Source organism: Pseudophryne corroboree, unplaced genomic scaffold (assembly GCF_028390025.1).
Source record: "Pseudophryne corroboree isolate aPseCor3 unplaced genomic scaffold, aPseCor3.hap2 scaffold_1920, whole genome shotgun sequence".
In the NCBI taxonomy this organism is placed as follows: domain Eukaryota; kingdom Metazoa; phylum Chordata; class Amphibia; order Anura; family Myobatrachidae; genus Pseudophryne; species Pseudophryne corroboree.
Window position 1 is genome coordinate 21486 of NW_026968560.1, and position 12617 is coordinate 34102.

A 12617-nucleotide genomic window follows, 5' to 3' on the forward strand; every position below is an offset into this window, starting at 1 on the left:
CAATCGTGTCATAACCTCATATCCACTTGGATGTTACTCAGAGAGAATAGTTGCTTCCCAGACATCAGTGTGAGAAGTCGCGTCTTTATCAGAGCTGTTAAGCTTTTATTTATAATTATTACTATTAGATTAGAATAGCTATATTAAGTATTTTATATAGAACTATTATAATAAGATCACTGCCCAGTGTCCAGAGTGTTAGGACCGGGCCCAACACCCCTCTTTGAGGATGTACGGCCTCTCGTGGAGGAGGCTGTTTTCGATCTTTTGCTGCCCACCTAGGCTGAACTGCATTATTGCCAAACTGGCCTTTCACCCCCCGGAGCCTACGTACACGCTACGTGAGATTGAGGCAGCCCCAGCACAGGACCTGGCGCAGGATGAGCAGGTGGACCCCACAATCTGTCTACCTCCCGTATGTAATCTGCAGCTATCAGAAGGGGCTAACTGGCCACACTCCCAGCAGAAGCTGGACGCTGTAGAGATGTTCCGCTGTACCACCAAGCGGGGGAATAGCCTGGCCTGTATGTACGTCCGCTGCGTCCCTGGGAGCCGCTACACACTCCTCTACTCTCACGACTGTGCTGTTGACCTAGGCAAGATGTGCAGACGCTACCTTGCCCTAGGCTCCAAGATCAAGTGCAATATATTCTCCTACGACTACTCCGGCTATGGGGTGAGCAGCGGAAAGCCAAGCGAGAAGAACGCATATGCAGACATCGAGGCAGCTTGGCTCGCCCTGAGGACCCGGTATGTATGATTGGGGTGTATGAGTCTTCCCCAGCCCCCACACAGCCTCTGCCTGACACCCTGCATGTGGTGTATGGGTGTCCTGTATGTATGTGGGGGATATGCTACAGTAAGGGCTACTATTTACTACGTAGGGTGAATGTATATGCTGTGTATTGTGCTCCTATTAGTTTATATACTCCTCTCCCCGCATGAACTGGTTATACAGTATAAATGTAATCGGTGTATTGGGACTTGCTTACATAAAGACAGTGGGTATATATTTCAGGCATTATAGGGTCTTAGCCAAAGGATGTAACTACTGCAGAAGCAGGGGGTGACACTTTCCTCTGCTCTCCTGCCTCATAGGACGCACTGCCATATGTACTGTGCTGTAAGAGTATGTTGCATTATTGGGCTCCCCATTCTATCTAGCAGCATAGAGGGGTTTCCTTCCAATGTGACTGGACGCTCCCCTCCCCTAGCTCCTTAGTGTTCCTAGCTGACTGGAACTAGGTAAATGTGCATAACCTATGTAGTCCTGTTCCACACATACACTGCCTATCACTCATATAAGTTATCCAGTCATTTACCTAGTTCAGATATCCAGCCTTTATATACAAGTTTCCCATAAGGAACCACAATAGAAGTGATGTAATTGGAGTTTGATCATTTTTCTGCTTTATCTCTACAGATATGGAGTCCCGGCGGAAAATATCATCCTGTATGGAGAGAGCATTGGGACAGCACCGGCAGTTGACCTTGCCACGCGCTACAAATGTGCAGCAGTAATACTGCACGGGGCGCTCATGTCAGGTGTGCGGATGGGCTATCCTAACGCCCGGAGGGCCTACTGTTGGGATGCCTTCACCAAGTAAGACATTGCTGTGTTTTTATATTAAGCTGTAGGTTACTTGTGGGGTTTAGTATGTGCTGGGAGCAAGCAGTACCAGGGTCAGCCCACGTACTGGATAACTGAATTGGCCCCTAGGTGCGCTTTGTCAGGCAAACAACAGGGGTATATCTACTAAATGTCCATTTCCATCAATTTTTATCTGTTGGAGATCCATCTGGATGGATGTTGTGTTCTAAAACACACATTTACTAACACATAATCTTTTTATATATTTTTTTCAATGTTAGTAAATGTGTGTTTTATCCCCCGGAATGCAACATCCATTTAGATTGATTTCTCTCAATTTGAAATTAATAAATATCGAACTTTAGTAAATACACCCCCAGCTCTGTTGGCCCAATCAGTTTGTATGTGTATCCCAGTGGGATGTCTTCAGCATTCCAATGGACGGGGTGCCGGCGGTCATGTGACCGACGCCGGAATGCCAACACCACTTGGTACACAGGCACTGGAATACCGACCACTGAAGGTAAGTATAGTGGAGAGCTTTAGTGTTAGGGCCCGCGGTGATTAGAGTTAGGCACTGGGGGGGTTTAGCCCTAGCTGCCAACCCCCCAAGGGTTATCCCTAGCCACCACCCCCAGGGAGTTAGCCCTAGCTGCCACCCCCGGGAGGTTAGGGTAGGGATGAGTAAAAACACTTACCCCCTCCACCGATCTTCAATGTCAGAATGCCGGTGACGGTCATGTGACCACCGGTATCCCAACCACTGGGATAGCATACTGAACCCATCCCATCTTATACCGAATGCTAATCCAATTAGAGTACATGAGTCTTTTCTGATTGGAAAACTAACAGGATAATTCCCTACCAGAAACCTTTCTGGGGGGCTATGGCCCTGTGTCTCTTGTCAGTTTTGTAACACCCTGCATCTACTGCTGCCCCTCTTCATCTCGCATGCTCGCATTGGCGAGCAATGCTCTGCCTGTGTGAGCAATTGACCCCGGTGTCTGCGCACTCTCCTCACTACAGCCGCCTCAATGTCTTCTCATACAGGCAGCAAGTTGTCGGTTTGCGGGAGCCGGCGTAGCTGCAGTGGGAGTGTGTACAACATTGAGGCTACTTCTGCAGAACTTAAACACTGGATCCCCAGATAAGTTACCTCTGGCACCGGTTTTACTCCCAATATATCATAGCTGCTTATAAATGGGAAATACGGCACTATTCCTCTTTCATCCTATTTGTATTGTATAACAGAAACAAGTTGAAGTCTTGTGCATGACTTTGGCTTATTAGGTCAATAGATTGCACTGGGCTCATTACCAACAGTAGATTCATTGTCCAACATTGCTCTGCCAAAGTCCTGTATGTGACCTTCTACATGAGCAGCTCTGCATGTTACCTGATGCATTATTTCCATTCTATATGTTTAGTGGCCGTTTTACATGTGTGATAGCTCCATGCTGTTTCTGTTGTATAATCCCTTTGTATCATGTCCTTTGCAGCATCGACAAAATCTCCAAGGTCACCTGCCCGGTACTCATCATCCATGGGACTAAAGATGCGGTTGTGGACTTCTGCCATGGGCTGACAATGTATGAGCGCTGCCCAACTGCTGTAAAGCCTCTCTGGGTGGAAGGAGGAGGGCACACGGATTTACATAAGCACAGGCAATATCTAGTGAGACTCCAGAAATTCATCTCTCAGGAGCTGCCCAATATATGAATCCACCACCGCCCCTGTACAAGTACCATCTAATCCGGGGGACTGAGACCTCTCGATGGCACATTCCACCTAGGTGCATTATAGATCCATCAGATCCATCAGTCAAAGATATCGACCATGGACTGCAGGGAGCTAACATCCAGGATCTGACATATATATAATGCCTAATGCTCTCTTACAATACACCAATCTGAACTAACTCAAGGGTGTCTGTGTTATTTTTCCATAGCGTTGTCTCATTCAGGAACACAAGCTGTAAGCATGGGGGATATAGCTGCGAATATACAATGATAAATAGGCCCCATAGAAGGTTGCCAAATATCACATAATCTCAGGAGGAGAGGTGTGCTGAGCAACATTATCTGTCCAAGCCACAGGATCCCTCACTGTCCATAGCTGTGTTCTGATGTACGGGTGCAGAACCATTGTGCATAGGAACAGACAGCTCCAATAAAAGAATATGAACTACAGTTAGCTACAGTTGCTAAGGAAAATATCTAGACCTGCCATAGAATAACTGACAGAGATACCACTAGGACTAGTATAAATATGCATCTGTATAACTATATTCATCTGCTGTGCTGCATTTATACAAGTGAGATGACGCACCATATTCATCCTACCAAATGTACATAGACTGGAGTAACAGCAGTTACTAAGCCCTGGAGCAGGCCTCCGCACCCCCACATCTGCCCCACCGTTAGTGCGTGATATCACACTGATGTGCATATTTATGTAACTGCTACCTAATAAGAGTTAGATGGAGGGGGCTGGTGCCAGGGTGATATACTGCTGATATATTAGTATCAGTAAGTGCGGTATCTCTCAGTAGAGGTTTGTAATAAGCGGCCGTGAAATAAATGATCTTCTATTGAGGGCAGAAATTATCACCTGCCTGGAGTATATGGAGATTAAATAAATTCAATAAGTAACTGGGGAGACAGACTCCTGATTAATACAGATACTGTATACTACTGTTATAGATCGGGGTGATAGTCCCCTCCCTGTGTCAGACTATCAGAGGAGAGGCTATTACATTTGGATGGGGGGAGGGATTCAGGGGAAATTTGAGAAAAAATTACTTCACAGAAAGGGTATTGGACAAGTGGACTAGCCTCCCATCAGAGGTGGTAGAGGCTAAGACAGTAGAGCAATTTAGATAGATAGATAGATAGATAGATAGATAGATAGATAGATAGATAGATAGATAACTGTAGATATGAAGATAGATACTGTAGATATGAATATAGATAGAAATTGTAGATATGAAGATAGATAGATAGATAGATAGATAGATAGATAGATAGATAGATAGATAGATAGATAGATAGATAGAAACTGTAAATATGAATATAGATAGAAACTGTAAATATGAAGATAGATAGATAGATAGATAGATAGATAGATAGATAGATAGATAGATAATGTAGATATGAAGATAGATAGATAGATAGATAGATAGATAGATAGATAGATAGATAGATACACAGATACTGTAGATATGAATATAGATAGAAATGGTAGATATGAAGAAAGATAGATAGATAGATAGATAGATAGATAGATAGATAGAGACTGTAGATATGAAGATAGATAGATAGAGATAGATAGATAGATAGATAGATAGATAGATAGATAGATACTGTAGATATGAAGATAGTAAGATAGATAGGATACTGTAGATATGAAGATAGATACTGTAGATATGAAGATAGATAGATAGATAGATACTGTAGATAAGAAGATAGATAGATAACTGTAGATATGAAGATAGATAATGTAGATATGAATATAGATAGAAACTGTAGATATGAAGATAGATAGATAGATAGATAGATAGATAGATAGATAGATAGATAACTGTAGATATGAAGATAGATACTGTAGATATGAATATAGATAAATACTGTAGATAGATACTGTAGACCGGGCCCTTATAATAATATTATGTATATAAAGGTTGAGTGCTATACATGGAATCTATTGTTAATAAGCCCTCTAGGATTGTTTTAAAAATTACAGTGGAACGATGTGAATTGCTGTAATATAACTGGTACTGACTCAGTTATGCTATAGCGTTATATGGAACGTGTAATCATTATGTGCCATGACTAAGGATGGGTGCGTAATATATGGAAGTAGGCGCCAGTGCTCCTACTAACCCTCCCTGCCGTGTTGGAGGGACACGGAGGGCACAGCGCGCGCCACTCCTGTGTCCCTCCTGCATCATCTCCGGCGGCCGCGGGTCTAAAAGAAGAAGTGCCGGTTCGTGAGCCAATCAGAGCTCACGAACGGCACTTCGTTTATTAGACCCGCGGCCGCCGGAGATGATGCAGGAGGGACACAGGAGAGGCGCGCGCTGTGCCCTCCGTGTCCCTCCAACACAAACCAGCGGGGGAGCAGCGGCGGTGGGGGAGGGGGCATATATGGCACTGGGGGGATATGTGGCACTGGGGGTTGGGGGAATCTGGCACTGGGAGCATATCTGGCACTGGGGGGGAATAGCTGGCACTGGGGGCATATGTGGCACTGGGGGGGGGGATATCTGGCACTGGGGGCATATGTGGCACTGAGGGGGAATATCTGGCACTGGGGGCATATGTGGCACTGGGGGGGTATATGTGTACCTGGCACATAGGGGGGGGGGGGGCTATATTGTGCACTGGTGTCATGTGAGTACCTGGCACCGTGGGGTAATATCTGGCACTGGGGACATATGTGGCACTGGGAGCACAGCCCTAGCAACAAGCACTACCCCCTAGCAACGAGCATGACACCCAGTGCATGAAACCCCTGGCAACGAGCATGACACCCGGTGCATGAAACCCCTGGCAACGAGCATGACACCCAGTGCATGAAACACCTGGCAACGAGCATGACACCCAGTGCATGAAACACCTGGCAACGAGCATGACACCCAGTGCATGATACCCCTGGCAACGAGAATGACACCCTGAGCATGAAAACCCCTGGCAACGAGCAGGTAATTTAAAAGTAATTAGAAGCCTTACTGTAGGACTTAATGTGTAATGGGCATTACGGTGTGTGGCATAATGTATCACGGACATTGCGGTGTGTGTCATAATGTGTCACAGGCATTACGGTGTGTGGCATACTGTATCACGGGCATTGTGGTATAATGTCTCAGGGTCATTGCAGTGTGGCATAATGTATAACGGGCATTGCGGTGTGTAGCATAGGGTATAACGGGCATTGCGGTATGTGTCAGGCATTACGGTGTGTTGTATACTATATCACGGGCATTGTGGTATGTGGTATAATGTATCAGGGGCATTGCAGTGTGTAGCATAATGTATAACGGGCATTGCGATTCCTGTCATAATGTGTCAGGCATTACGGTGTGTTGTATACTATATCACGGGCATTGTGGTATGTGGTATAATGTATCAGGGGCATTGCAGTGTGTAGCATAATGTATAACGGGCATTGCGATTCCTGTCATAATGTGTCCGGGGCATTACGGTGTGTGGCATAATGTGTCGGGGGCATTATGGTGTGTGCATATTGTGTCATGTGCATTATTGTGTGTGGCATAATGTCTAAGGGCCATTGCAGTATGTGGCATAATGTATACTGGGCATTACTATAAGGAGGAAAAATTACAAATAATGTAAGGGGCATGAATCAGGATTATTTTTCTTTCCAGTGGTGGCTAACGTCTGGGCGTGCAGGTTGGAAAACTGGGGTATAACGTAGTCTTTTCCTGCAATGCCATGCCCCTTTATGTGAAGCCACGCCCATCCCAACGAAGCCACACACCCTATTTTGCGGCGCGCGACGAAGGCGCGCGCATATTTATAACTTTAATAGTGCCAGTTATGGGGGATGGGGGGGGGGGGCGCCGAAGAATTTTTTGGCTTGGGGGAGAAAAATTTCTAGTTACGCCACTGGTAGGCGCTGGTGCGCTCCTCCGCTGATTACCTGCAATCAGGGAATGGTGGAGAAGTGAGGGGCGCAGGGAGCCATACACACTACATATTTGGCCATAATCACACAGGTGACATTTCATATACAGTATGTGTGTGCTACATTTATTCTATAGATAAACATTATGTACAAACGTTATAGTAATGACCAATACATCTCTAATCTAGTAATATACAGTAACAATGACAGCTGGGTGCTGAGGCTGCAGCCCTGGTCAGGGACAGGTAGTGTCTGTGATGTCACAATGCAGCCCTGGTCAGTGACAGGTAGTGTCTGTGATGTCACAATCGTGTCATAACCTCATATCCACTTGGATGTTACTCAGAGAGAATAGTTGCTTCCCAGACATCAGTGTGAGAAGTCGCGTCTTTATCAGAGCTGTTAAGCTTTTATTTATAATTATTACTATTAGATTAGAATAGCTATATTAAGTATTTTATATAGAACTATTATTATAAGATCACTGCCCAGTGTCCAGAGTGTTAGGACCGGGCCCAACACCCCTCTTTGAGGATGTACGGCCTCTCGTGGAGGAGGCTGTTTTCGATCTTTTGCTGCCCACCTAGGCTGAACTGCATTATTGCCAAACTGGCCTTTCACCCCCCGGAGCCTACGTACACGCTACGTGAGATTGAGGCAGCCCCAGCACAGGACCTGGCGCAGGATGAGCAGGTGGACCCCACAATCTGTCTACCTCCCGTATGTAATCTGCAGCTATCAGAAGGGGCTAACTGGCCACACTCCCAGCAGAAGCTGGACGCTGTAGAGATGTTCCGCTGTACCACCAAGCGGGGGAATAGCCTGGCCTGTATGTACGTCCGCTGCGTCCCTGGGAGCCGCTACACACTCCTCTACTCTCACGACTGTGCTGTTGACCTAGGCAAGATGTGCAGACGCTACCTTGCCCTAGGCTCCAAGATCAAGTGCAATATATTCTCCTACGACTACTCCGGCTATGGGGTGAGCAGCGGAAAGCCAAGCGAGAAGAACGCATATGCAGACATCGAGGCAGCTTGGCTCGCCCTGAGGACCCGGTATGTATGATTGGGGTGTATGAGTCTTCCCCAGCCCCCACACAGCCTCTGCCTGACACCCTGCATGTGGTGTATGGGTGTCCTGTATGTATGTGGGGGATATGCTACAGTAAGGGCTACTATTTACTACGTAGGGTGAATGTATATGCTGTGTATTGTGCTCCTATTAGTTTATATACTCCTCTCCCCGCATGAACTGGTTATACAGTATAAATGTAATCGGTGTATTGGGACTTGCTTACATAAAGACAGTGGGTATATATTGCTGGCATTATAGGGTCTTAGCCAAAGGATGTAACTACTGCAGAAGCAGGGGGTGACACTTTCCTCTGCTCTCCTGCCTCATAGGACGCACTGCCATATGTACTGTGCTGTAAGAGTATGTTGCATTATTGGGCTCCCCATTCTATCTAGCAGCATAGAGGGGTTTCCTTCCAATGTGACTGGACGCTCCCCTCCCCTAGCTCCTTAGTGTTCCTAGCTGACTGGAACTAGGTAAATGTGCATAACCTATGTAGTCCTGTTCCACACATACACTGCCTATCACTCATATAAGTTATCCAGTCATTTACCTAGTTCAGATATCCAGCCTTTATATACAAGTTTCCCATAAGGAACCACAATAGAAGTGATGTAATTGGAGTTTGATAATTTTTCTGCTTTATCTCTACAGATATGGAGTCCCGGCGGAAAATATCATCCTGTATGGAGAGAGCATTGGGACAGCACCGGCAGTTGACCTTGCCACGCGCTACAAATGTGCAGCAGTAATACTGCACGGGGCGCTCATGTCAGGTGTGCGGATGGGCTATCCTAACGCCCGGAGGGCCTACTGTTGGGATGCCTTCACCAAGTAAGACATTGCTGTGTTTTTATATTAAGCTGTAGGTTACTTGTGGGGTTTAGTATGTGCTGGGAGCAAGCAGTACCAGGGTCAGCCCACGTACTGGATAACTGAATTGGCCCCTAGGTGCGCGTTGGCAGGCAAACAACAGGGGTATATCTACTAAATGTCCATTTCCATCAATTTTTATCTGTTGGAGATCCATCTGGATGGATGTTGTGTTCTAAAACACACATTTACTAACACATAATCTTTTTATATATTTTTTTCAATGTTAGTAAATGTGTGTTTTATCCCCCGGAATGCAACATCCATTTAGATTGATTTCTCTCAATTTGAAATTAATAAATATCGAACTTTAGTAAATACACCCCCAGCTCTGTTGGCCCAATCAGTTTGTATGTGTATCCCAGTGGGATGTCTTCAGCATTCCAATGGACGGGGTGCCGGCGGTCATGTGACCGACGCCGGAATGCCAACACCACTTGGTACACAGGCACTGGAATACCGACCACTGAAGGTAAGTATAGTGGAGAGCTTTAGTGTTAGGGCCCGCGGTGATTAGAGTTAGGCACTGGGGGGGTTTAGCCCTAGCTGCCAACCCCCCAAGGGTTATCCCTAGCCACCACCCCCAGGGAGTTAGCCCTAGCTGCCACACCCGGGAGGTTAGGGTAGGGATGAGTAAAAACACTTACCCCCTCCACCGATCTTCAATGTCAGAATGCCGGTGACGGTCATGTGACCACCGGTATCCCAACCACTGGGATAGCATACTGAACCCATCCCATCTTATACCGAATGCTAATCCAATTAGAGTACATGAGTCTTTTCTGATTGGAAAACTAACAGGATAATTCCCTACCAGAAACCTTTCTGGGGGGCTATGGCCCTGTGTCTCTTGTCAGTTTTGTAACACCCTGCATCTACTGCTGCCCCTCTTCATCTCGCATGCTCGCATTGGCGAGCAATGCTCTGCCTGTGTGAGCAATTGACCCCGGTGTCTGCGCACTCTCCTCACTACAGCCGCCTCAATGTCTTCTCATACAGGCAGCAAGTTGTCGGTTTGCGGGAGCCGGCGTAGCTGCAGTGGGAGTGTGTACAACATTGAGGCTACTTCTGCAGAACTTAAACACTGGATCCCCAGATAAGTTACCTCTGGCACCGGTTTTACTCCCAATATATCATAGCTGCTTATAAATGGGAAATACGGCACTATTCCTCTTTCATCCTATTTGTATTGTATAACAGAAACAAGTTGAAGTCTTGTGCATGACTTTGGCTTATTAGGTCAATAGATTGCACTGGGCTCATTACCAACAGTAGATTCATTGTCCAACATTGCTCTGCCAAAGTCCTGTATGTGACCTTCTACATGAGCAGCTCTGCATGTTACCTGATGCATTATTTCCATTCTATATGTTTAGTGGCCGTTTTACATGTGTGATAGCTCCATGCTGTTTCTGTTGTATAATCCCTTTGTATCATGTCCTTTGCAGCATCGACAAAATCTCCAAGGTCACCTGCCCGGTACTCATCATCCATGGGACTAAAGATGCGGTTGTGGACTTCTGCCATGGGCTGACAATGTATGAGCGCTGCCCAACTGCTGTAAAGCCTCTCTGGGTGGAAGGAGGAGGGCACACGGATTTACATAAGCACAGGCAATATCTAGTGAGACTCCAGAAATTCATCTCTCAGGAGCTGCCCAATATATGAATCCACCACCGCCCCTGTACAAGTACCATCTAATCCGGGGGACTGAGACCTCTCGATGGCACATTCCACCTAGGTGCATTATAGATCCATCAGATCCATCAGTCAAAGATATCGACCATGGACTGCAGGGAGCTAACATCCAGGATCTGACATATATATAATGCCTAATGCTCTCTTACAATACACCAATCTGAACTAACTCAAGGGTGTCTGTGTTATTTTTCCATAGCGTTGTCTCATTCAGGAACACAAGCTGTAAGCATGGGGGATATAGCTGCGAATATACAATGATAAATAGGCCCCATAGAAGGTTGCCAAATATCACATAATCTCAGGAGGAGAGGTGTGCTGAGCAACATTATCTGTCCAAGCCACAGGATCCCTCACTGTCCATAGCTGTGTTCTGATGTACGGGTGCAGAACCATTGTGCATAGGAACAGACAGCTCCAATAAAAGAATATGAACTACAGTTAGCTACAGTTGCTAAGGAAAATATCTAGACCTGCCATAGAATTACTGACAGAGATACCACTAGGACTAGTATAAATATGCATCTGTATAACTATATTCATCCAGGGCCGTCTTAACAGTAGTGTGGGCCCCTGGGCACAGCAACGCACTGGGGCCCCTATCCATCCTCCAACAGTAGGGGTGGGGGGTGCTATCAGTGGCAACTTTGATGTCCCGCGGGCGGTACGGGGTGATCTATCTTCCGCTAAGCATGTAGAACCTGGAGCAGTAATTTCTGCTAATTACTCCTTTACTGCACAGATGGGGCGGGAGGGAGAACACTAAACTGTAGAATGGGGCATTGTGCTGGATGAAGTGGCCCTGGTACATGACTTTCAGGGTGGTAGGGGGTGTTTAATACGTAGCGGAGGAGTGGATGGTTGTGCGGCTTAATATTTATCATTTTCTGGTGGGAGGGCAGCTTGCTTGACTGCAGATATCTCAAGTTCCTGGTAATAGATTTCTTAGATTTTAATAGGATAAAAAACTATAGAGACCCACCTTTCAGGAGGTGCTAGGGACTTGTAGATCAGAGTTCAGGAACTAGAGCAGTCCTCCAATGAAAATATAAAACTGCATACCAGGCGTGTGGAGCTGGAGCAGGGACCATCTGCTTGAAGGCGGATATCTCTGGTTCTGGGCATAGTAGGGCCAAGTTGCCATTGTCCGCTGAAAGGGGAGAGTCCCAGCATTTGGAGAATACCCTCGGAAAAACTCTATGTCAGACAGAACCTAAGATATCTGGCTTGGAAGAGCAACTAACAGGCTTGGATGGGGACCACTGCTTTGAAGTCGGATATCTCTGGTTTCCTAGGGCCGATTTTCAAAAATCTGGTACCCCTGGAAAGAGGGGACCCTCAGCTATTAGCCTAGAGCCCTTATACTCATGGGGCCCTTGGGCAAGAGCCCATTGAGCCCATACGAAAAAACGGCCCTGTATTCATCTGCTGTGCTGCATTTATACAAGTGAGATGACGCACCATATTCATCCTACCAAATGTACATAGACTGGAGTAACAGCAGTTACTAAGCCCTGGAGCAGGCCTCCGCACCCCCACATCTGCCCCACCGTTAGTGCGTGATATCACACTGATGTGCATATTTATGTAACTGCTACCTAATAAGAGTTAGATGGAGGGGGCTGGTGCCAGGGTGATATACTGCTGATATATTAGTATCAGTAAGTGCGGTATCTCTCAGTAGAGGTTTGTAATAAGCGGCCGTGAAATAAATGATCTTCTATTGAGGGCAGAA

General features: G+C 46.2%; 2 protein-coding genes across 2 annotated transcripts; both read left to right on the forward strand.

Moving 5' to 3' along the window:
- Positions 1–229: 229 nt before the first annotated feature.
- Positions 230–3310, forward strand: LOC135004344 (alpha/beta hydrolase domain-containing protein 17C-like). The gene is made up of 3 exons (XM_063951804.1): positions 230–750; positions 1424–1603; positions 3091–3310. The coding sequence occupies exons 1-3, from the start codon at positions 230–232 to the stop codon at positions 3308–3310; spliced, it is 921 nt and encodes a 306-aa protein (XP_063807874.1).
- A 4461-nt stretch (positions 3311–7771) lies between these two features.
- On the forward strand, positions 7772–10852 carry LOC135004343 (alpha/beta hydrolase domain-containing protein 17C-like). The gene is made up of 3 exons (XM_063951803.1): positions 7772–8292; positions 8966–9145; positions 10633–10852. The coding sequence occupies exons 1-3, from the start codon at positions 7772–7774 to the stop codon at positions 10850–10852; spliced, it is 921 nt and encodes a 306-aa protein (XP_063807873.1).
- Positions 10853–12617: the final 1765 nt, after the last annotated feature.